The 25,170-nt window shown below is 35.5% G+C and overlaps 2 protein-coding genes across 4 annotated transcripts; one reads left to right on the top strand and one right to left on the bottom strand.

The window, feature by feature from the left end:
• Positions 1-3,542: 3,542 nt before the first annotated feature.
• Positions 3,543-10,667, top strand: LOC133173314 (uncharacterized). Its single transcript, XM_061308302.1, has 16 exons — positions 3,543-3,660; positions 4,823-5,482; positions 5,577-5,799; positions 6,109-6,287; positions 6,711-6,857; positions 6,950-7,376; positions 7,452-7,627; positions 7,739-7,946; positions 8,029-8,213; positions 8,302-8,646; positions 8,771-8,861; positions 8,960-9,114; positions 9,314-9,403; positions 9,483-9,585; positions 9,673-9,842; positions 10,131-10,667. The coding sequence occupies exons 2-16, from the start codon at positions 4,841-4,843 to the stop codon at positions 10,179-10,181; spliced, it is 3,192 nt and encodes a 1,063-aa protein (XP_061164286.1). The 5' UTR covers positions 3,543-3,660; positions 4,823-4,840; the 3' UTR covers positions 10,182-10,667.
• Positions 10,668-15,668: 5,001 nt separating this feature from the next.
• LOC133173727 (uncharacterized) lies at positions 15,669-23,358 on the bottom strand. 3 transcript variants are annotated; one of them, XM_061308749.1, is made up of 14 exons: positions 23,113-23,358; positions 21,941-22,106; positions 21,535-21,743; positions 21,269-21,376; positions 20,943-21,137; positions 20,636-20,775; positions 20,299-20,457; positions 19,754-19,953; positions 19,407-19,661; positions 18,670-19,253; positions 17,704-17,923; positions 16,879-17,002; positions 16,554-16,794; positions 15,669-16,421 (listed from the first exon to the last, which is right to left on the bottom strand). In XM_061308749.1, exons 2-14 carry the CDS (start codon positions 22,093-22,095, stop codon positions 16,048-16,050), a joined length of 2,964 nt encoding a protein of 987 aa, XP_061164733.1. In that variant the 5' UTR covers positions 22,096-22,106; positions 23,113-23,358; the 3' UTR covers positions 15,669-16,047. The 3 variants fall into 3 exon arrangements, with proteins under 3 accessions (XP_061164733.1, XP_061164731.1, XP_061164732.1); XM_061308747.1 differs by having other exon boundaries at positions 23,169-23,358; XM_061308748.1 differs by lacking the exon at positions 23,113-23,358 and adding an exon at positions 22,292-22,415.
• Between the last annotated feature and the right edge of the window lie 1,812 nt (positions 23,359-25,170).

The raw sequence follows: 25,170 nt of genomic DNA, 5'->3' as shown, positions 1-25,170 counted from the left end.
GCGGCCGCCACTTTTGATTCTGAATATTGTCATTTTGTACAGCTTTTTTGACAATTTTCGTTGACAAATTACAACTAAACTGGTAATAGTTTATGTCCATATACAGTTTTTACACTGACAATTTACACTGGAGAAAATCATTAAAATTCTTTCTTGTGATATGAAATGAAGATACATAAAACAGGTTACTTGAAGGTGATAAGCTTAAGGTTCTAGCAGAACAGCAAGGTCGGGGTGATTAGAGATTAGTATTGTCTTCTAGATATGCTTTCTCGACAGATTGTAGTAATTAATTCATAAAATTCCATGTTGGTGTACCTGCTGGTCACATCATAGGTAACCAGGATGAAATTTTCCAGGTCTATCAGAAATTTGATTTTGTTCATAATCGGACGTGTCTTTGATGCATGAATTTTGTTTTTTAAACAATGCGCACAAGGAAATGATAACATAAGTTACATGTACCTATAATTTCATTCCCGTGCTACATTGAAAAATAATTGGCCGACCAGGTGGAAGTCTTGAGAGGTTGCGTTGGCCTTTAAAAGTGTTTCAAGCATATAGTAATTAATTTTATGTATTTAGAGAGCAAATACAGACTCCCACATTTAAGGCTGTCATTTTATTCTTGCTTAAAAACGGGTATATTTCCGTATCTAAAGTTTTGTTTTTGATGCATGTACATTCCATAAACTTTTGATTGGATGCTCACATGTAGAGCTACTAAATCCTGTTTTTCTACCTCTACATAATAGGTAGAATCGAGTTGTCTCATACACTTTGAGGATCGAGATATATCCATTTTATTCATGTATATCCATTACAACAAACGTATTACTTTTATTCGCCTTTTTAATTACAATCCCAAGAATATCTTTTTAATGATACAACAAGGTGACAGAATGACGATTTACGTCTAATCTAGGATTAACTGGGTTACGATATCTCAGACTAATTGACGGTGAAAATCATTAAAATGCTCCTTATCTCTTTCAAGCCACCTGTTTTATGTATCTTAATTTCATATCACACGAAAGAATTTTAATGTTTTTCGCTGGTGTAAATTGTCAGTGTAAAAAGTGTACATGTGCATATAGCATTACCAGTTTAGTTGTAATATGTCAACGAAAATTGACAAAAACGCTGTACAAATTGACAATATTCTTAATCAGAAAGTGGCGGCCGCTGTCGGCCATCGTACTTTAATCATATATTCAAATGTCGGTTACTATAACCATATACTCCAATGTCTGCCACTTGACAATTTATTCCAATGTCTGTCACTTAACAATTTATTCAAATGTCTGCCACTTGACAATTTATTGAAATGCCTGCCACTTAACCCTCATGTTCTTATGTCAGTCACTGCAGTCTCTAACAACTTGTATAGTTCCTGTCTCTGACACCTTAAGCTTATACTCGCATATCAAAATACCTAACCTTACACCCTCATGTTTGTCACTTCAGCCTTATATTTTTTTTTTGTAACAGGAAAGGAAAAAATGTATGGCTAGACTGGTAATGGACCCGGTGACCCTTGCATCAATAGTCAGGTGTTCTACCAACTTTGCTACTAGGCCGATATCTACGACCCAACACAATACATTCCTCCTTCCTTAAATTGCCTTCGGCCTCGAAGACACAACCTAAGTTCTTCTTTTCCCACGGATGGACTTTCTCCCGCGACAACAAAGGTTCAAATCCTGGTCACGGCACCAAATTATGTAACAGGAAGAAAAAAGGTGAAAATAACGAACAGTGATCGAACTTAAAAAATCTAAAAACAATACAGATCTGTTAACTGGTCACAAAAAACGGATCCCCAGAGGTTCCAGGAAGAGTAAGCATCCCCTATCGACCGGTCACATCCGCGGTCAGCCCTACGCATTGATCAGGTAGTCGGAATATTATGTAGCCAAATTTAATACAAAAGCAAAGGTCTAACAATTGATATGAAACACATCAGCCAAAATTCGACATAATGATAGGTTATATTTGATAACAAGGAGAAAATGTATGGCTGCTCTGGGAATCGAACCCGTGATCCCTGCATCGCTATTCAGATGCTCTACCTACTGAGCTACGCAAGCCGATATCTACGGCGCAAACCATTGCAATACTAATGCCTATAACTTCAATTTTCTATTTTAATTTAAATGGTTGATTAAATGGGTTGTTTTGATTCAATGTGGTTTCCTATTCGGATAAAATACTTTTTAAAAATATATGACTTTTTCCCATAAGAATATCATCACTGCCTCTAATAAAAGTTCCATTTTCCTACGTTTAATGCTTCCTAATAAGTATTCGTATTGTTTATATTATGAAAGAGAAGACCCCCCCCCCCCAAAAAAAAAAAAAAAAAAAAAAACTTAAACCTTGGTTCACTACCAGGAAACCAAAGGTCCTCAGGTACGAAAGCTGTTACCTGTATCTGGATAAAACCCTCATTTGTAACAAGCTTCAAAATAGAATTGGGAAAACATGGAGTCTGGTCTATAAAATCTACTATGAAAGCGCCAAAAAATGAAGAAATAAAATCGGGATTTAAATTAATGTGTTCAATTTACTAGAAGAACCTTGAACTGGGGTCATATTAAGAGGATGGTGTGATGGTACATATTGTCTTTCTGTTCATATTGTCGTCGGCGACAATATGTACCCACCTTCACTGCACATATTGTCGTCCATCGGCACATATTGTCGCCGGCGACAATATGTACCGAGATGAGCCTTTTTTTCTTCTTGCATAATGGGCGACAAAATGTACATCGGCACATTTTGTCCTCGGCGACAATATGTACAGTGAATATTTGCACATATTGTCGCCGATATATTGTGTTGAATATTTACTAAGGTCGTGGAGAGAGAGAGAGAGAGAGAGAGAGAGAGAGAGAGAGAGAGAGAGAGAGAAAGCAGGAAAAATTGAAGGAGAATTTTATTTCTGTTTACACTTTAAATTTATAAGCTCATTGTGGAAGTCAATGTGGAAAATGCTTTTTTAAGCCATTAATATTCCAAACGAACTTTTTTAAAAAGAACATCATACACAATGCCACATCAATATTCACAAAATGCTTCAACTATTTCTTCCGTATAAATTGCTAAGAAAGAAAATTGAAAACAGTTACTTAAATTTCATTTCGGAAACTGTTCTGAGACTGTGTACAAGATGACAATTTTGATGAATTTGGAATAAACAAATATTTGTATTGAATGTACTTTAAGTTTCAAGTTACCCAATAGCGTAATGCTGATAATAGGGTCTACTGTTGACTATGGTTAGCACATTTTAATCTAAACATTACATAAGAAACTAAAGAATGCATCTATTCTTTCAGAATAATAAGTATTTCGAGCATGATTGCACATTTATGATTTCAGTACGTTTAGATTTTAAGATGATTAGAAACCATTTTAAAAATAATTAATTATGCTATCGACACTCGGCAGCTTTTGATATTATGCCAAATCTTGGCGACTTATGGAGTCTTTTTTATTAACAGTCAATTTACCGCTTAATAGGTCATTGAGACTGGTTTTGTTCTTCACTTTATGATCACTGAGCCCCATTGCCAAAAATAAATTGTCTAGCTCACTTTCGTCATGGGCCTGGAGCTTGAAGGCCCATGTTGGAATATGGACTAGCAATATGTAAAGGTTTGCCACCATATTACTATACTTAACTATTGATGCAATAGATCGATGCAATAGCTGAATGTTTAAGAAAGAAAACTTTTCTTTTTCCATTAAAGTATTTGTTTTAAAAAAGATATTACGTTAAAACTATCAACATTAAGGTCAAACTACTCCTTCCTATCAAAAGAGCGGCTGGTTACACCATATCATTTGAATTTCCGAATCTAGCGAATTCTAAAAAGAACTTTATTTTGAAGGGGGAAAAAAAACGTTCTCAATGATAAATTTATTTATTTATTTCTTTTCTGTTTGGTTTGGTGAAAAAGTACACATACATCAAGGCTCTTTGCCAATACATTGTGTAATATCAGCAGTATTTTTTTTAACATTGATTAAAGGTTAATTAAAGGATTTTTACAATATTGTTTCATCTCGATTTTAATCTGATAACATAAGCTGGCTAAACTTTAGTCAATAAAGCTGTTTTAATTCTTATTAATACAGAAAATATTTGTGTAAGTATTTGATCCGACAAGTCGTGCCTAGATTCTCAGGTATTTAGAGCCCTTTACTAATTTGTAGCACACTAAAAGAAACACTTTTTTACGTTGAGGAATTTAAATACATGAATACCGGTCGATTATACACTGAATTAAAACGGAGATAAAATTTCATCGCAAGGCCCGTAAATAAAATATCGACAAATAAAATAAGGACAAAATCGAGTAAAACAGAATCAATTTATAAGTGTAATAACAATTTATTTCAGAAATTTATGTAAAATTTAAATACAATTAATCTTAGCTTTAACAAGTCAAAAAAAAGACATTTGTAATTTCTGCATGCTATCATTACTTAATGTTCTCATAAAGTGAAATTCTTCTTTACGGAATTTTAGCAGATCATTGAATCGGCAAACCTATATATTTGACGTTTTTGATATGGTTCCAGATTGATATAAAGCCTGACCTCATGTCGAGCACATTGGGATTTAATCAAACAGTTTAACAAATACTTAAGACTGATCTACAAAACCCGACAAACAAATCTACATAATTTATAACAAGTTATATGCAATTTGTCGGTTCCATTAGGGGACAAACGGCATGCATACGCCACTTTGGACGACGATTACTTCAAGAAATGTCTAAAGAATTTGACAGCAAGTTATATATAATTTCAGCACTAGGAAACTTTAGAAATGCCGAGGTCTAAAGAGCCGTTGAACTTTCTTCTGGTGTCATCTCTTCTCCATGTAGCATCCCAAGTTCTCATAAAGACAGTGAAGTCTGTCACCGCTCGCCTCAACACTTCACTAGAGCAGCTCCTAAACCTGCACCGACATGGCTTCTTCCATTCCTGGAAAACTAAAGAGTGTTGCAAGTGTGATCAACCATTCAGGAACTCCGCGTCCATTCTTTCCACGACAGAATGGAATCGACTGTTCCAGAAGACAGAAGAAGATTGCGAGCGGGCACCACAAGTAGAATGCAGTTGCTGTTTCCAAGCTAGCAACATCATAGATCCTGATTGTTTTACTATAAACATATCAACATGCATTCTTGAAAGATCCGTTGCTTTAGAGGAAAACGAACTTAAAAACATTCAGCAGATTCGGGATGCCAACAGAAAGCTTGTAGACAAGAGAGAAGAGGCGACATTGACAGAAGAAGAGTTCACCTCTTTATCCAGTGACCTCACCAAAGCTCTCCATGATATGAGTAAGAGACATGGAGATGAATATTATAACGACATAGTGGAGAATATTCAAAGGATCGACAATAGCGAACCGAATGACGAGGAGGCCAAAAGGATTCTGGAAAGGTTTGATCAAGATAATCAGGTATGCGATCATATTTTCTCCTAAAGCAAGAGAAACATTGTAAAAAGACTTTTTACAAACTTCAAAATAATTGTTGGCTTTGGTTTTGAATTAGGTCCCTCCGATATCAGAAGAAAAGAAAGAAATATTACGTCAATTGGAGTATCAGGGGGATGACTCAACAAGGTCTGACATTTCTGTATGTGGTTCTGATGTAGAGGACCTACCAGACGATGTTGAGATATTTGGCGAACAAGACCCACTATTATTGGCTGAAAGTCAGATCCCGAAAAATGGAGACGACATTTCCGTAGATTGGGGAGATAGCGATGCGGACGGTGAGTCTTGGCATGTCTTCTTTGTAGTGTAGTACTTTACTCTAAATTGATAGCACAAAAACCAAAGGTTATGAGTTCAAATACCACTTCGAGTAGACCTTTCTCTTTGTTAAATCGTTTAAACCAATCCCTTTTCAAAGTAGGTTTTGCACATAACATAATCCCTTTTCTTTCCAGTCTATATGTTTACCAACTGTATATAGCTAGATTTATAATTCCAGTTCACTCTAAGTTATATGACCACCTACATAATGAAAAATGAATTAAAAGTAGCAAATCACTAAAGTCTTAAATACCATTTTTGTGCAGATGAGGATGAAGAAAAGGAATATGGGACACTTCTAAAGAGGATGAAGGAGAAATTTGACTACCTCAGTGAAAAATGTCTGACTGTGGGGAGAGAACTAAGTGATGTTCGTCTACGAATGGGCAGCTCCTTAACAGTTCCTGAAAGCAAAGCACAACCAGAAGAAGTTCTGAGACAAGAGGTGACATTTGTCCCCATCACCCAATTCAAATTCGTTAACCAGTTACACCAACTTAAATTATACTTTAAATTTCAACTGCTTAAAAAGATTTAGAACTCCTCAAAGGAATACTGACGGATAATTTATTGGTACCAGACCATATATTACATAGGTCATGCCGCTTCTTTGTCTCTGCTTATGTGAAAAAAAACTTATTCGGCAAACATATATCTTTATTCATTAGATGTAAAGTTTAACGTATTGGAATGTTCCCAAAAATATCAACAAGAATTTCCTTGATAATTAATTTATTTTTGTAGCTGAATGTCCTTGATAATTTATTTTTGTAGCTGAATGTCCTTGATAATTTATTTTTGTAGCTGAATTTCCTTGATAATTTATTTTTGTAGCTGAATTTCCTTGATAATTAATTTATTTTTGTAGCTGAGAGAGATAGAAATGATGAGAAAATTCATCGACAATGATTTAGATGATGATTTAGATGATGATGTACGTAAAATATACTTGCCTTATGAAAATTTCCATGTCTCTAAGAGTCCTGAAGTAAGCCTGGGCCCTCCATTCATAAAGGTACTACTTGCTTGACTGTTCATTTCTTTATTCAGTCTACGAATTTTAAATCACATTTTTGATCAATCAGACTGTGTTTTGTGTTTTCTCAGCCAACGTATTACGGAAAAGAGAGAGTGCTTTCTCCACCTCGTCCAAACTTTGCAGCATACGCTCAAAGCCAGATTAACAGAAAGCAATTCTCAAATGGTCTTTCCTCAATCAACAACATCTTCAAGAGAAACCTACACGTGGCTAATAACTGGACACTGGACCCTATTCCCCGGAAGTATGACCAGGGAATCTTTTTAAAATCATCAACTGGTGATATCAAGCCAAAGTCAGTGCCAGTAGAGAGCTCCATTTCCCGTTCTGGAAATGAAAACGAGGATACCTTATCAACTTATCAGGAGAATGATCCTGTCGGAAAGACTAGAAGTCCTATCACAGCATCTATGTTTAAAATAGATTACGCCAAATATGAGAAATGCATAAAGGATTCAGAGAAAGTTTTGGTAGATTCCCCTAGAACAAGAAAAGGTAGGTGAATATCGTGCTTTAGTTTACAGAAATCATATAACTGACAGGTACACATTTTTGTGGGTTTTTTTCCAGACGTTGGAAGTATTCTTTGTGAAAGACAACATGGGCACTACCTTCGTATGTGCGAACAGCAATCAAATGATCTCATGAGAAAAACTGAAAATTTGAAGCAAGATATTCAGCGACTCAGGTCAAGATTTGACAGCTGCGAGCAGCTGCTGTCTGAGAACTTAAAGCTATATCAAACCGTGAGATGATAATTTCAATTCATTGTTGTATTGAATGTAAGAGAGATTTTTTATGATCTTTTTCGCATAAGTAAAATCAGTGGTCTTCTAATGTGAAGAATCTGTTGTTAGATGCCAATATGTCAGGATATGGTGGACGGTGAGGTCAAAACCTTTCCTGTTACTACGTCATATAATGACACACCACGTTCGCCTGCACTTCGAATGAAATACCAGACTTCCACCCCTAGATTAGCAGGCAAGCCATCTACTTCAGGATCAAGGTGGAATGAATTGGCTCTGAATTTAGATGTTGGGTCTGAAACATCTGATGATGAAGGTAAAATGAAATCATTGGGAGGGGGGGGGGGGCTATCTATTCTGTGATGCCATTCTTGTATTGTGTAATTGTTCACTTGCAGAATCAGTTCTGGAGAAAAGGCACGGTGACTCCCTGAGAAAATTACACGCTGAGTGTGAAAGCCTGCGACAAAGATGTACGCGATCAAAGAGGGATCTACAAGAAGCACGCGAACAAATGACTAATTCCTCATCACACTTGGACTTGTGGGAAAATTTTCCTTACGAATCTAATTATAAAGATGACGTACGTTTAATATTTGACCTTTCTAAACATTCACTTGTTGAGGTAACCCTATTCTCTTTCTGTGATAGCATTTTTCTTTATTTCTCAGCTAGACGGACTTGACAACGAATTAAGCAACATCAAGTGGAAGCAAGATATTTTGGACGAGTCTTATGATTCGGCGTACAATACTTTGGCTAGTGGAAGGTCCACAGGGTATAGCATAAAGAGTCGGCCCACCTCCTCCCGATCTCCATACACAGACATCACCATACCTTCCATCAACACCCTGTCCACAGCTAGGAAACTGGGGGATGAGGTGTCACCAGCATACACTCCCCGGTCCATGTATTCACCGGGGTACCAAAGCGATGATGAGGACCCTGTACAAGATTACTACACTCCAAACAAGATAACAATCCCAAAACGACTAGAAAAGAAGTCTCCAATTCTAGTAGGATTTTACTTGTTTCCTTGTATGCTTTCAAATGATGTAAACATTTGAAAGATCCATTTCACATTGACAATAAAAGAGTTCAAAATTAAGTTTATCAAAATAAATCCTGGTCTTTTTTCAGAAGCCAACACTCCAAAGGACATCGGACTATTCCCCAGTTTATTATAACAAAAAAGAATTTGAAGAGAGCAAGGAAGATCTTGTTCAGGATGGTTTGTTTAATATTTTACATACAAAAACAAATATACATTTTAGAGATTTCTCGCTGATTTACAAGTATGACATCAATATCTATTTATCTAACTTTCAGAAGAACTTGAGATGGAAAATCAATACGGGGAGTTCCTTGATCAGTGTAAGTCGAACTTCTTGACTATCAGTGCTAAAAGTTTGGAGTTAAAGCAGGAAATCCGTCGTCTACGCTTCGATATGGGATTATCATTAAACCAGAGACAAGAGCCAAAGGTTTGCAATCTCCAGTTTATAAAATGCTTGTTCTTTTTCATCATTTGAAATGAAAAAATTATTACTCGTACATGGCCCTAGCTTATCGTACAATTCAGTATACATGTACTGTACATGGTAGAAGAGTTTGTCAGCAATCTATTCATTGTATGTAAAATTTTACAAACCTCAGTTATACATTGTTGTGTCTACTTTATAGTTATCACCGGTGCCAGAAAGGCGTTTTAATAGGAAGTACAATCTGAGAATCCCCAGATTAGACATTAGTTTGGAGAACCGGACCAACAAGGTACACCGAAGTTTACATTAGCTATGCCTTTTTTTATTATTCTGGACGAATTACTGATAATTTTAAATTTCTGTACTAGGTGTCAACGTACAATACAACAGAGAAATACCCAGAAAACTGGGCTTATCCAGATTCATGTGAAGAAAACGAAGACGAACCCTACATTACTGCTTTTGAAAAAGGTATCCATCCATTAAGTTCCTTCAAAATCGAAAAAAAAAAAGAAATTACAAGAGTATTGAATACTGGTACATATTTTTTTTATTTAGAGCTATCAGTAGCAGAAGAAAGCTATGGAAACTTTCTGTCAAGCATGAAATCCAATTTTGACACCTTGAATGAAAGAAGCATGCGCACAAAAGAAGAGCTCCGGGCTCTTCGTAAGAATATGCTCACGCCGACAATACATGTATATGGAAGAGGAACGTGCGGTGGAGAAGTATGTTTTGACCACAGAAATATAAAAATGCCAGAATTTTGTCTTACAATAATAATTTTTAATGTTAATCATTTGACAAATAGATGGCATATTTGAAAATCCGATAGTCTATATTATGTAATAATTACGATACTCAGACCTTTTGCTCTAATGCTAAATGTTAAATGACAAGAATATGACAATATTCTACAAATAAATCACTACTTTTATGTATTAAAGTCTTTGAATGGGATTTTGAAATTCTTTGTCAACAACATTATAGTAAAAATGTCCAAATTGATTTTCTAGGAATACTGCCAACCCTACTTCAGTATGCCAATGGAATTAAGTAGTTACTGAGAACTCGTAAACTACACGAATCATCAGCTGATGAACTAACGACAAGGGTGTGAAAGAATTTAAATGTGAATCCAAAATGATAACCTTTAATTGAAGAACTTTGTTGTAATTTTATAAATGAAGTTTGATTTGAAATCTGATCATTATTCCAACTACCATGTACAGGACAAATGACAAATTTAGGAATTCCTTTACTTTGTGTGTGTGTGTGTTTTTAAAAGACTTGGTGATGGGTTTGTAACTTGTTTTTTTCCCACATAACCTAAATAATTTCGTAAATTGTGGGAAATTTTTTCGAAATGATCCAAATTCCAAGTTCTTAGAATTAAAACCATGAAATTAATCACTTTGTACTGTAATGTGCAGCCACAAAAATCATTGTCTGGTCCAGACTTATTGCGATTTTTTAACTATCAGCACATTGTTCTTTCATAGTACTTATAAAGTATGTGGACATTTTCAAATAAAGGTTATGAAAAAAGGAAACATCTAAGTTTTTCTTTGTGGTATCAGTAATTAGTCCCAACAATTCAGCAGCTAGCGTACATTCCATGAGAATAAGACCAAGAGGCGCAAGGTCCACAAAGCTCAGTTGCAGTACACATCTTTTCCTGACTAATTTCCTGACAAATACATGAAATTTCTTCTAAAGAAAGGGTATTTATGAAATCCTTTTCTGGGATCTAACCTAACTCACGTTTTTAACATTATCCTTCGTTATACTTGTTGCTCTTGATTCCAAATCAAGGCCTTGTTAAATTGTTACTTGGAGTCTGCGTTCCTACTGCAGACAGCAATGGCTCTAGCTTAGCAAATGGTGTCAAGACTTCAAAAAACCCAGTTATACTACACGACAATGCCTTCTTTCCAATTTCACTAATTTTGGTCTTGCTAATTTTCTTTTCTTTTTGATACATTCAAATGTAAAATTTTGACGCCTACTATGAGCCAATCCTTTATCCATGTTCCATCATTTATACAGTCGTGAATATAAGAATCATTGCTTGTATATCTGTTCGAATAGTGGAGCACATACCTCAGTGGTCATAGATGTTTGGCCAGTAACCCAAAGGTTAAAACCCCGCTGTGGGCACTTATGTGTCCTTAAACAAGGCACTTTATCTACACTGTCTCAGTCCAACCAGCTGCAATGGGTACCAGCTTACGCTGGGGGTTAATCTGCAATGGACTGGTAGTGTCCCATCCAGGAAGAGTCAATGACTCGCATTCGCTTGGCACAGAAACTATGTTTAAGCACCGACCTCATGAGCCTCATGACACGTTAGAGGATTTAACTCTAATATATGTATGAATAATTGTGGTCCGTTTATAATTCTTTCCCTATACATTCCAGTTTCTATCAAGACCCCACTCTAATCCCCAGGTGCCATGATTTGAACAAATTTGGATCTATGATACACGAGAATTCTTGCAGATAAACCTGACAAATATTCTGAAACCAAAGATTTTCTAAAATTTGTTCGATGTACATGCATGGATTGACTTGTTTGACTCCATGAACCTATTGTGTCTCCAGACTTCCCCATGCTACAGGGCTTGAGGAAGTTCTAATCTACACCACAAAATGTTGCTTGCACATGTAAATTCAAGTTCATCTAAAAATACAATTTTTAAAGATCTTTCCAATGAATTCCTTTTGAAAAATTAACTGTACCCCAAAACTGGCCTGTGGACAGGAATTTGAACGTGGATCAATGCTTTCTGACATGTATGTATTTTCATCTCCCAGTTAAATTTCATGATTTGAATGTTAAGAATCTCTACATTATACTCAGATTCGACATCAAGTAAACAAATTGCAGTTTTTTATTCTTCAAAATGATACATATTTGTTGAAAATTTAATTCCCCAATTGTGCCACCAAGAACAATCTTTTTAAGGAACCTGAATCTACATTTAGATAAGAATGCTTGGAAATTTCCATGGGTATACCAATTGCGTACCGTTTTTAGCAGAACTATTTTTGTATTCATATATATGAAGCAGAATTTGTTCAGAATCTTATACGTGAAAAGAAGAAAACACTTGCTGTGGCCTTCAACTCGACATTTAGATATATCGACGACGTATTGTCAATTAATAGTGGTTATTTCCATTCTTATGTCGATACCATATATCCCAGTGAGCTTGAAATAAAAGATACCACAGGGTCTGACACATCTTTTTCATATTTGGATATTTTACTAGAAAAGACGTTAATGGTAATCTAACAACAAAGCTTTAAGATAAACGTAATGACTTCAACTTTTCAATCGTCAACTTCCCTTACTTATGCAGCACTATACCTTTATCACCTGCATACGGGGTTTATATCTCTCAGTTGACTCAATACGCAAGAGCATGCTCTACGAATGACCAATTTCTAAAACGAGGTAGGTTATTTACAAAAAAAGTTTAAACGAAAATATCAGCAATCTCGTTTAAAAATACAATCTATCATTAAGTCAAATGCTGACGTTTTTCATACTAATTGTTAGGCCATTATTTACACACTGAATTGTCGACGGATTTTTCCGTTATTTCCCGATCATGACAAGGAGCACTCGGCGGGTGTGACCGGTCGGCAGGGGATGTTCACTCCTCTATGGCACCTGATCCCACATCTGATGTTTTACAGGTCTGTGTTTGCTCCTGATTTGTATTGTTTAATGGACTTTTGAGCTTGAATACTGTTTGTTATTCCATATATTTCATTGCAAATTAATTCGACCAACTGTCAGTCTGCTCTACTAGAGAAGATGATTTTTTAAAAAGATTTTTCAGGTGCAAGAAATATGAATTAAGTTCAGAAGTCAAATGAAAAAATACAAATTTGGAGTAAACATGGACTTCTAAAAACGTCAAAGGTGGGATCAGGTGCCATCATGGAGGAGTAAGCATCCCCTGTCGACCGGTCACACCCACCGTAAAAAACGGCAAAATTCGTAGACAATTTCTGTGAAAATAATGGCCTAACAATTTGCATGAAGAACTTTAGTCAACATTCGACTTAATGATAGACTGCAATTGCGCCCTATTATTAGCAGACCTATTTTTGTATTAATATTTATAACAGTTTTGTTGTTCTTTTTCTAGTAAAATATTCAAATATAAAACAGATTTGTCAGACTCCATGGTATCTGTTATTTTGAGTTCAAAGGGATATACCAAATCAATGTAGGAATGAAAATGAATATTGTTAATTGATAAAACATAGTCGATATATCTAAATGTTGAATTGAAGGCCACAGCAAGAAACTTCTTTTCATGTAGATTTTGAATAAATTCTGCTTCATATGAACACTAAAATAGTCTACAAATAACTGGGTGCAATTAGTACCCAAGGGAATCTGTACATTCCTATCAAATACTCTCATCCTATAATATCGCCCCATTCTTGCCCGAGGAGCTATAAATGGAACTTACACACATGTATCTTTATCTAGACTAAAGGAAGATGTTTTGCTATTTAATCAACTACTACTACTAGCCTTCTGTATTTTACAATAAGCTTTTTATAATGTCCTTCCTATATATTCCAATGTAAAACTGAGACTAGCTCCTCATTGTGGCTTTTATCTCCATGCATACAGCCTTCATTTGACAACTGATTCTACTGGAAATGCTCTCTAGGATTAATTGTACCCCTGCTGTTCATGAGGAGATTTAAAGATATTTCTGATTAAATATTTGATGATCCCCTATTCCAGCCCTACTCTAGCTCTATCCCATTCTATTTTTCATACTTGTTCTTTATCTCCCCTTGACAAAAGTGTGGTCCTTCATTTAAACAAACCTTGATTCCCTTCAAACTTGGATATTTTGCACCAAGTAGAATTGATATTGGCCTAGTGGTTCTGGAGAAAAAGTGAACATGTGAAAAGTTTACAGATGACAAAAGACAAAACTCTTGACACTTTAAGATCAGCAAAGTTCACTTGAGCCTTTGGCTCAGGGGAGCATGAAAACTTGAATGTCACCAATTGAAGGCACTGAAGCATTTTTTACATCGACAGGTGTCTTTCTATTTACAAAGTACATGTATTCCAACGTAAAACTGGATATTCTCAAAAAACTGTGGTCTTTCCTGTCCAAAGGGGTCATGATTTCAATAAATTGGAATCTACTTGTTAAACCTTGCATATTTGACCTTAGATGTACTAATATCCAGGTAGAACCGATTGTATTGTGATTCCACCCTATGTTCAGTTGACATAATTCATACCAATTTCATGCTACACTTATTGAAAAAAATAATTTGGTTCTCATGGTTCTAGTTGAGTCTCCATTCCAGACCAGAGAGCCATATTTTGAGCCACTAGAAAGATTACGTATAATGTATATAAGCATTCAAAACATTTTCTCTTTTCTGGCCCTGCAGGTATTGAAAAAAAAAATGATTCTGAAGATTTATTAATTCTTTGCTCACTTTAACACTTTTTATATTCTAAAGAAACCTGCAATTCAAATACATACAATTTCTGGGCAAAATTGGCCAAACATTTTAAAATTTGACAATTGAACAAAGATATCTTAGTCATTCATCTCATTGAGAGTTATCTCTCCATCAAAGGGTTAGTTAACCTTAAATAATGCTCCTCCTTTTTTTTCCAATTACTCAAAATTTATCCTTGACTGAGGACATGACCCTTTAGAGCATAACACTGATCTTCCTTTACCCAAAGATGCTTTGTACTTTTGGTTGAAAATGGCTCTGGACAGGTAGTCAAATACATGAAAATGTAATTAGAATAGACAAACAACACAGATGATGATCAAACTTTGATCAGGAAGTCATGTAATTAGAATAGACAAACAACACAGTTGATGATCAAACTTTGATCAGGAAGTCATGTAATTAGAATAGACAAACAACACAGTTGATGATCAAACTTTGATCAGGAAGTCATGTAATTAGAATAGACAAACAACACAGATGATGATCAAACTTTGATCAGCAAGTCATGTAATTAGAATAGACAAACAACACAGATGATGATCAGGAAGTCATGTAATTAGAATAGACAAACAACACAGTTGATGATCAAACTTTGATCAGGAAGTCATGTAATTAGAATAGACAAACAACACAGTTGATGATCAAACTTTGATCAGGAAGTCATGTAATTAGAATAGACAAACAACAACAGATGATGATCAAACTTTGATCAGCAAGTCATGTAATTAGAATAGACAAACAACACAGATGATGATCAAACTTTGATCAGCAAGTCATGTAATTAGAATAGACAAACAACACAGTTGATGATCAAACTTTGATCAGGAAGTCATGTAATTAGAATAGACAAACAACACAGTTGATGATCAAACTTTGATCAGGAAGTCATGTAATTAGAATAGACAAACAACACAGATGATGATCAAACTTTGATCAGGAAGTCATGTAATTAGAATAGACAAACAACACAGTTGATGATCAAACTTTGATCAGGAAGTCATGTAATTAGAATAGACAATCAACACAGATGATGATCAAACTTTAATCAGGAAGTCATGTAATTAGAATAGACAAACAACACAGATGATGATCAAACTTTGATCAGGAAGTCACGTAATTAGAATAGACAAACAACACAGATGATGATCAAACTTTGATCAGGAAGTCACTTGACCCTTTTCCAGGAGAGATAAAACTGTCGACAAATGAGTCTGTCTATCCATTTAATAATACTTATTTTCACAAACATACATATTAAAACAAATTCACAATGTTTGAAACAGTGATGCTATGTCTATTTTTAAAAAAAAAAAAAAAAAAAACCTTTCACACAGTCTGTCATTTTCAATGTGAACATCTCAGCAAAATGGTCCACTGTTTCACAATCTCACAGCTTGCTGTGAACTCTCAGTACAACCTATTCATGCTTTGATCATACCCTTCCTCGCTAGTTTGGTCACTCAGTATCCGGGGTTTAAATCCTTGTAGGGGATTCGGAGCCTTGACCTCACTCTTTGTCTGTCCTGCCAGACTCCCGCTGAGGGCAATCTGCTTTTCCAGGTCAGGAACGATGTCCTGATGTGAGGGGAGGGAACTCTTGTCCACCAGTATGTATTTTCCACTTCTCCCGTTTGCTGAGTGAACACATTTAGCGATGTCCTGGGGTTGCATTCTGTGCTGGATGACGAGATATGATTGGCCTTCCAGCTGTCGGATGTCATGTCGAAGATTTCCACTTTTGGCCATGTTTCTTACTTCTTTGCTTTCATGCAATGGCATTCCTTAAATAAACAGGTGGTTAACTGATTTCATTCAATGGCAAGCCTTATATAAATAGGAAATTTAATGCACTTCACTCCCCAATTCTTTATGTAAAAAAACTTATTTTTTAGATATGTATATATATATCATACCAGGACCAAATATAAGTTCTTCCATTGTGAATTGATCTTTGTATTCATTGATGATTTCTTCACAAACTTTGAGGACCCACTTATTGGCATCTTCTGGAATGGGGATGACATTTCCTTCATTGTCAAAAGAGGGTTTAAGATCAGGGTCGGCCCCATCTCCCTGTCTCTCCTTCAAAATCTTGGCTTTACCTAGAATGTTGCTGTAGGCAATCCATAGTTTGCTGTCATCTCGTCTGGTCACCTAAGGAAAGCACAAAACTTAGTTCTACAACACAAAAATATTACAAAGGAAAGGTAAAGAAGCATACCTGAATGCAGTACCAACCTTGATAACATCCTGGGACTCGTAAAGCTTAAACAATGCATCAGCGGCTGCTAGATTTCTGGCATTGTTCTTGCTCATGGCCTTGGCTTCCCCAATTAGTGTACCTTGTAGCGAGATATCACACCTAAAAATATATAAAGAAAAGAAAAGTGAATTAATGACAGATGGGTCGCTACACAACGCTGAGGTTAATTTAGATGTTAAATATTTCATAAAAGTAAATACAAAAGCAGTACCATATCTTACTAACTAAAAACTTCCTAAAAATAATGGGCATGTCATTCTCAAAAAAAAGATTCTTAAATCAATGCTTATTTATTTCATCATCATCTGGAATGAAGTTTAGTTATGCAATCTGGACTAAACGTAAGACAAATCCCCTATAAGTATAAACCCAGATAAAGTTTATTACACTGGGATTTTTTTTTCTTAATGCATAAATGGACAGACCCATCAGTAATTATTGGCTCCTACAAGTAAATATTGATATTACTTGTATTAGTACCTACCTACCTGCAGTCAGTCAATATTGGCTTAGAAAAATGCATAAACATGCATTCTCTCTGATTCCTGGCAGACTTACTTGAACATGTTACCATTTTGATTGGTATTCCACTATAGCAACATGCCAGTAAGGTGACTAAGTAGACTAGACAGACTTACTATAGCATGTTCCCCTCTTGACTGGTATTCTACTGTAGCAGCATGCCACTAGACGTTACCAAGTAGACTAGACAGACTTACTCGAACATGTTCCCCTCTTGACTGGTATTCCACTGTAGCAGCATGCCATTAGAGGTGACCGAGTAGACTAGACAGACTTACTTGAACATGTTCCCCTCTTGACTGGTATTCCACTGTAGCAGCATGCCATTAGAGGTGGCTGAGTAGGTTAGGATACAGAAGGCCTGCCTTTTCCTGTCCATTGTCCACTCCTCATGCTCCAGGATAACCAGAGTGTCCACTGTCTTTGTAGGGTCCTCGTGGTCCTGGTTGTGTCTTTTAAGACCAGCAAGATTCGAGTCTCCTTGGGGCTTCTGGGCTCCTGTTATAATTCAATAGACTTTTACTTACACAGTACATAAGATTTTACAGAAATATTTATGCAATAAATTGTTTGCCATGCATTAATTCTCTGTGTAAGAAATGTAAACATTTCTCATGATGAAACATAAGTTATAACATCAAACATTTAAAATCAATTATGACTTCAGTATTTACCGTTTTCTGTATGCACAGTGGGTAAAGAAAGATAAGGTTAATAGAAAAACGTTGATCAAAACAACGCTTTGAATAGGATATAGTTGATATAATCAATATAAGCCACAGTTTTACAGAAACAAGTTGTGAGTATCCCAACGAAGTTTGCATATTTTATGATATCTCTGATTTCTGATAAAATGATGGCATTTACTAAACACTCCAAATAACTCTTTAAGAAAATCTCTTCTTTTGAAACATGATATTTTATCCCCTTCTCCAGATGTGTAGCTCAATTACAGCACAATTTTTGAGAGTTGTGTATAATTTGTTTCATGTTTGCTGTATTAATGAAAATATAAAGTTTTATTACTTGTCCTGAACCTGATTTTTTACACGTCCACAACATCTGAGTAATTATATACAGTAATATGTGTTCTACCTTTAACATCTGAGTATTTATATACAGTAATATGTGTTCTACCTTTTTATCACTTGTCCTGAGCCTGATTTTTACATATTATAATAGAAGTCCACAACATCTGAGTATTTATATACAGTAATATTTATATACAGTAATATGTGTTCTACCTTTAACATGGACATCAATGATAGAGGGATCATCATTATCATTGGTCAGTCGTTTATGGTCCTTGATGATGTGTTCACCTGTGGTAGTGATTAACACCTCCCAGGCATTGTTATATGCATCTATCTGGGCCTCCTTTCTCTTCTCTCCCTCTCCTGATGCGATCAGAAATTTCTCCAGATAAAGGTCACAGGCCACCCTTGAGGGATCTCCCTCATCATCCCCCTGTAATCTCCGATAAATACAGGTCTTGGTCAGACCAAGATTTGTAGCACAGGCATCAACCGTGTTGATGTTGTTTTCCTTGTATACTGCATCCTTTAAGCGCTGGATCATTTTGTCCATTTTTTCGGTGACAGACATTTTCTTTCCGTCTACTATCATGGTCACCCCAGTTCCACTTGCTTCCTCTTCAGTCTTCGCCTCTTCTTCCACATCTATTCCCTTCAGTACCTCCTGCAGTGGCTTTGTCATCAGGTTTTTGAAAGCCTCCTCATACGTATGGACTTTGGCATCTTTCTTCCTGTGGCCCTTACCAACAGCAATTACAATGTCACCCACAGTCAATATCCCATGAAAGAAAAATCTGAAAGACAAACACATTTTAACAGAACATTTCAAAATATTTTTTGGTCTATATTTCTTGTTTCTTTTTTTGTAAAAAGTACAATTTTCACAATATTACTGAAGAGTTTCATAAATATGTTTAAAGAACTACAATATTTTCCCTTGTGTTTACCTTCCAGTGGGGAGTCTAGAGGCCTTGAAATCATACTTGTGACTGAGTGCGCAGTGAGAAGCACTCATTGCCTGCTCCATACACGAGATCTTATTCTCTGGCAGATTAACTGCCGACTTTATGTACTCAATCAAACAAATAAATCCATCCTGATTGGTGCGAATGGTCATTGCTTGTTCTGTTTGTTTCTGAAGAATTGTGTCAGCTTGTTTAGAGACATCTTTTTCTGTGTCTAATGTGGAGGCTAATTCTTTCCTAAAATCAAAATACAATTTACCAGTTTATATATTTATTTCTTGTATTTTCATATAGGGGAAAATATAGGCATTCTTTTTCTAACAACTTGCCTTATAGCTTCAGCTCCTGGATCTGTAAGATTAAATATTTCTGCTACAGTTTTGGTTTTTAGTACATCCAAGGCTTTCTGGTAGGTCTCGTGTTTCACTTCTTTTTTGTTAGCTCCAACACTGCGAGCTAGAAATATACCCCCCAGGATAAGCCTGCCAGTGAACATCCACTTCCCGGAGATTCTCATCAACTCCTCCACCTGAAATTAAACAGAGGCTATAAACTAGGAAAAAGAACTCCTCCCCTGAAATTAAACAGAAACTAAAAACGTGGAAAAATAACACCTCCCAAAAATTAAAAAGAGGATATAGAATGGAAAAATAACCCCTTCTTCTGCAATTAAACAGAGGGTATGAACATGGTAAAGCAATTAGAATGATTGCATTCTAACCAAAAAAATACTGTATAACCTCTTTTGGGAAACAAAAATCAGAGTACAAAGAACAGCTTGTAAAGCAGTTCTTTTCAGATAATCTCATATTCAAACACTGGAATTCTTTAAATAAGACACTTTTAAATGTCCTGAATCCTGATAACTACTAACCTCATACTGTGTTTTCAGATTGAGTTTGCTTCCTGTTATGGCATTTTCTATTGTCTGTATAGCATTCACTTTCATCGGCTCTCCCTGGACGTACAAGGCAAATCTATGAATCTTCTCAGCCGTGGACATGTTTGCTGTATCAAACTGCTGGGTTGCAACCTAGAATAAGAATCACAAGGAAACAGAATATCAATGTTAACATAAAATCATACAATTCTAAGTAACACATGTACTAATACAGCATAGACATTCTTAGTTTGATGAGTTATGTGAAATGTTTTCAGATCTACAGCTCTCATTCATATATCCTACGTATTCTACTGCAGTAGAACTATACCTTTGACAGGCTGTGAACAGGAGCCATTGTGCCCCCAAACTGTCCCCCAGATCCCCCTCTAGTGCCTCGTCCACGTCCCCTCTTATTGTTACCACTGAACACTTTATTGGGAGGTAGACCTGGCTTTTTCTGAACATTACCTACAAGAAGCATTCCAATTTTTTTTTTTAACATTAATTAACAAAAACAAAATACTAATTATTCTGAAAACATAATAAATTTCAGAATTAAGTGGATCTAGTGAAGACAATAAGCTACCCGAAAAATATACTAATGTTTCAATTTGAAAAGAAAGATAACTCCTTACCTCTGAAGTTGTTACCTCCCCTTCCTCTTCCTCCCCCTCCTTCATGGAAGCCCGCTCCCCACTGTGGCTGATCGTAGTTATTTCCCCCGCCCCTCCCACCTCCTCTTCCTTTATTCTGGTATCCACCACCTCCTCCTCCTCTCTGACCCCCTCCCCCTCCTCTTCCTCCCCTTTGATGACCACCTCCTCCTCTACCTAATGGGAAAAGTTGTCTTTATTTTTTTTCATAACTTTTTTTTGTCTGGTGAAATTCTTCCAATACTTCAAACATTTATAATTTGAAAACTAATCAAGTTGACTTTATAAATAAATTCAAGGTATCCCACCTTGACCTCGTTTGTTCTGACCCCGGCCTCCTCTCCCTCCTTGGCCTCCCCCTCTTCCACCCCTGCCATACTGTCCTTGGTTCTGATGAACTGGAGTCTGATACACACCTGTAGAAAATAATAGTGATAGTATACATGTATTTTGAAATCGAATGTGAAAATTTATCCAAATCATTAAATCATTTCTTATAAATATCCTGTTCCTATGTCTGACACATTTCTCAATATAACCTTTCTCTGGACATGCAATATAATTTAAAACTTGCCCCCATGATTTTTTCTTCCTTTGCCTTCTAGAGGGATGTCTTCTGCGAAGTTTTCCGAGGGCTGATCTATTGTGGCTGTGAAAGACGTGGGCAGTCCCATAGAACTCATCATGTCCTCAGGAGGGGATTGATGATGATGTGTTTCATGCGAGGATCCGTAACTAGCATCATAATCAGGCCACTGACCTCCATAACCATAATCATCTTGACTAATGAACATAATTTTAATTCATTAGATAAAACAGCAATATATGGTTGCAATTACTAATCTTTTTTCCCCCCACTTTTTCCAATTTTAATCAATATTATTCGAGAACAAGTTTTTACTGTTAACTTCTTGATACATCTTCTGTACAAAAACTTTCAATCAAGTGACACATAGTACTCAAATGCAGGACCCACAGACCCATAATCACTCTTCATGTATGAACTCGAAGGAGGTCCAAAACCACCACCATTGTTATCTGTGGAGAATCCAGTCTCTGCGTAGCTCCGCTTTTTCCCCAGAGTATTGCCCTCGGTGGAGCCAGCTCCCCAGTTTGACATCCCAGAGTTCCACATTTTCGCTTTTTCTAAATGTAATCATTCAGAAAGTTATGATAAAAAGATTACATGCACTTTTTCACTCTCCAATTACATTCATAACCATATTATTATGTCATTCAAAAATATTAAAGATAAAAATGAGACATTATACAGATTTTCACAAATCCCATAAACCTCAACATGATTAACCATATGTAATCCTTCATCTTACCTTGAACCCTCAGTTTTCATTTTGAATAGTCTGCAGGCGCTTGTTCAAATCCAGGAAATTCTCACTGCTATCCAAAGTATCAAAATTTTAATAGGTATAAATATATTTTAGAATTAGATCTGAAATTGATTCCCAACACAGTGGTTGGTCCTGTTTTACTTATTAGTTGTTGCATGGATTCTTGAGTAATGCCCTCAACAACCAATAAAGTAAATCTTTTTTTTTCAAGCTTTGAGACTTTCCCTGAAGATAAGATGGAGTCACAGGAAGTGTCTCCACCAACTTACCTGCATGGCAGTCAGTGACAGTTATTTTGAAGGGAACATGTGTCCAGTTCATGTTATTCTGCACTATTCACACAAGATAAAAATGTGCTAACACGTGTAAAACCATGTGACAGGCACATTAACTCTTTCAGCTTTTACTAACCAGTTGAGAAATATCTCTTTAATGACCAAATAACAATATGCTTTTCAAGAAGAACAAGAAAACAAATGTGAAAAAAATCAATTGTAATCCTTCACGACATGATTCTCTGTTCTTTCCAGGAAAAACATGTTGTAAAATCTTACTTGATTTTAAACTTTGGTCATTGATGAGATACTTCATACACAAATTGTCGTGTAGACTACAAAAGATTCTTCTGATGGGATGCTTAATGAATATCTAATTTTGACCACAATATCCATTCAAGCATTCCAATGTATAGGCTGACTGAATCCAAGGCCATGACATGATAGCGTTCCACAATGGAATTCTTTGCTTCAATGTCAGGACCAAGCATGCAACGGACTGAACCAGAGAAAATGATGTCCAAATACTTCTAGGGGTCGGACATAGAAATGTGTTGGCTGATTTACTCTGGTGCAGTTTATACCTTCAGCAAGCAGTTAAAGGAGTTGTCATGGGAATCATAAATAGGTCTTCTTTATCTGCATAACCTGTTAAACATCAAATTCATCTTTAACAGTTACTGCATATGAAACATGGAAACGTGTAGTGAAAGAATAAAACAATTTTAATAAAATGAAAAATTCTGCACTACACTAGGTAAAAGACTGATATTGGCCATGGAGAAAAAGGCAGAAAGATCCACCAGTACCTAAAGAACTTTGATTTTTAATAGAACTCTGATTCTAAAGCTAGTGTTTAGTCTACAAAAATCAGATTCCTATTTATACATCTGTATTACAACTGTTTAACTGCACAGAAAAGGAAACAAATGTTACATCATTTTCTGACAGAAAACATATTTCTTATATGTATAAATCACAATTTCTTCACACTCTATTCTCATAGATGCAGAAGTATGCAGCCTTTGAGAACAATGAGAGTTTAAAGTGGCCACATTGACAATTACTAGTACTACAGTAAATGTGTCCCTACTATTAATAAAGCATCGTTAATATTTTGTATTAAGTATGCATGTCTCATTTTAGACTGAAAAAGACCTGTTATTCATTTGAGTTTTCCTCATAAAAAAACTTTACAAGCTTTTTCTTAAATAGAATTGGTAAATGTGACATTTACAAACACAAAACCAGAAATCTCTGATAAGACCAGAGCTCTTCTAGTTTGTAGTAATAATGAAAAGAGAAAAGGTACGCCTATACTTAGAAGAATTTTTAAGTTTTACATTTACAGAATTATGTACCCTGGCATTCTCTAAACTTGTACCAAGTTGAGTTGAAATCAAATCAAAACTTTACAAAGGAAAGCATTTTGACAAATTTTCATTTTATACCTTTTTTGTTGCTATAGCAACACCAATAAATAATATGAGCCTTGGTTTAGTTTACCTGTGTAGTGTGTATCATGTTTTATAATATGTAGAAATAGCATTTCAAAAGAATTCCATGCAATTCTTTTTCTATGGAATTGATTTCAAAACTTTAACAAATGTCAGTTCAGAAGTGCAGTCGAATCACTTTAGGTTTTTTTATTTCATTTTATTTTTGAAGACACACTGCTGCACTTGCCTCAACCACATCTTTGACATCGACTGACATATTATAAACATGCATAAAGTAAACCCTTTTTTCACTTGTAGTACATTAATTAAGTACAATTTGTACTTAATTCATGTTAACTAAATGTCTGAAATGTAAAAATTGGATCGTCATACTTAAAACTAATAATGAAAATAATTTAAGAAATGTGTGCCACACATATATACGTATACGGGCTACAATTCACAGACAAAATAGAAACTTGTCATACAACTCAGCATATTTATCTATAGGCACACTGATTATATTGTTCAAATATTTTGCAACAAGTCTGTGACTAGAGATATTGTTGGTTTGTTGTCTATGCAGGTACTATTACGATTGCAAAATGACAAATAACTTATCAGTCTATTTGCCTTAAATATATGGAGCCAATCATAATGGCACTTACAAAAGATAACTGTTGATAAATAAAGTATAATTACACTATTTACAGCCTACAGGTCCCGATTTTCCGGCTCCTTACAAAATTACAGTGCGCATGCTCAAAGCGATTATCGAACCCGATGTAATTAATTGAGGAGGTCATAAAATAGCCTATATACCATGTATACCGATAGTTTTGAATCCCTCTAGTAGGCGTTCCTCTGTTCAGCGATCCATGAATACTAATTCTTCTGATTTTACTTTCTTTTTCCTGTTCCACACTTTTACATAGCTTTAGAGGATGGTTATGTAACATCTCAACTGCCTAAAGTTGCCTATGTGGATAACATTCATTTTTATCATAATTTCCCCTAATTTCAAATGTCTCTATATTTTATGCTAATATCATTTCTGACTTTAGTATATAAACAAAGAAATAAGAATATGTAGGATGGCAGATACGTCAAAGTAAAAAGATAATTAAGTAGTCAATACTCATTAATA

The sequence above is a fragment of the Saccostrea echinata genome, unplaced genomic scaffold (genome assembly GCF_033153115.1).
Source record: "Saccostrea echinata isolate AGI-Se365-2 ecotype Australia unplaced genomic scaffold, CSIRO_AGI_Sech_v1 ptg000056l, whole genome shotgun sequence".
NCBI lineage: Eukaryota > Metazoa > Mollusca > Bivalvia > Ostreida > Ostreidae > Saccostrea > Saccostrea echinata.
Note: the sequence above shows the minus strand (reverse complement) of the source record. Positions and strands in the feature narration are given on the sequence as shown.

Coding starts and splice junctions, on each gene's coding strand:
- LOC133173727 (XM_061308749.1), bottom strand. CDS start 22,095: ATGTGGAACTCTGGGATGTCAAACTGGGGAGCTGGCTCCACCGAGGGC. Junction 19,254..19,406: donor TCTAGACTCCCCACTGGAAG/GTAAACACAAGG, acceptor TTTGTCTTTCAG/ATTTTTCTTTCATGGGATAT. Junction 16,422..16,553: donor AGAACTTATATTTGGTCCTG/GTATGATATATA, acceptor TGTTTATTTAAG/GAATGCCATTGCATGAAAGC.
- LOC133173314 (XM_061308302.1), top strand. CDS start 4,841: ATGCCGAGGTCTAAAGAGCCGTTGAACTTTCTTCTGGTGTCATCTCTT. Junction 7,377..7,451: donor TTCCCCTAGAACAAGAAAAG/GTAGGTGAATAT, acceptor GTTTTTTTCCAG/ACGTTGGAAGTATTCTTTGT. Junction 9,115..9,313: donor ACCAGAGACAAGAGCCAAAG/GTTTGCAATCTC, acceptor TCTACTTTATAG/TTATCACCGGTGCCAGAAAG.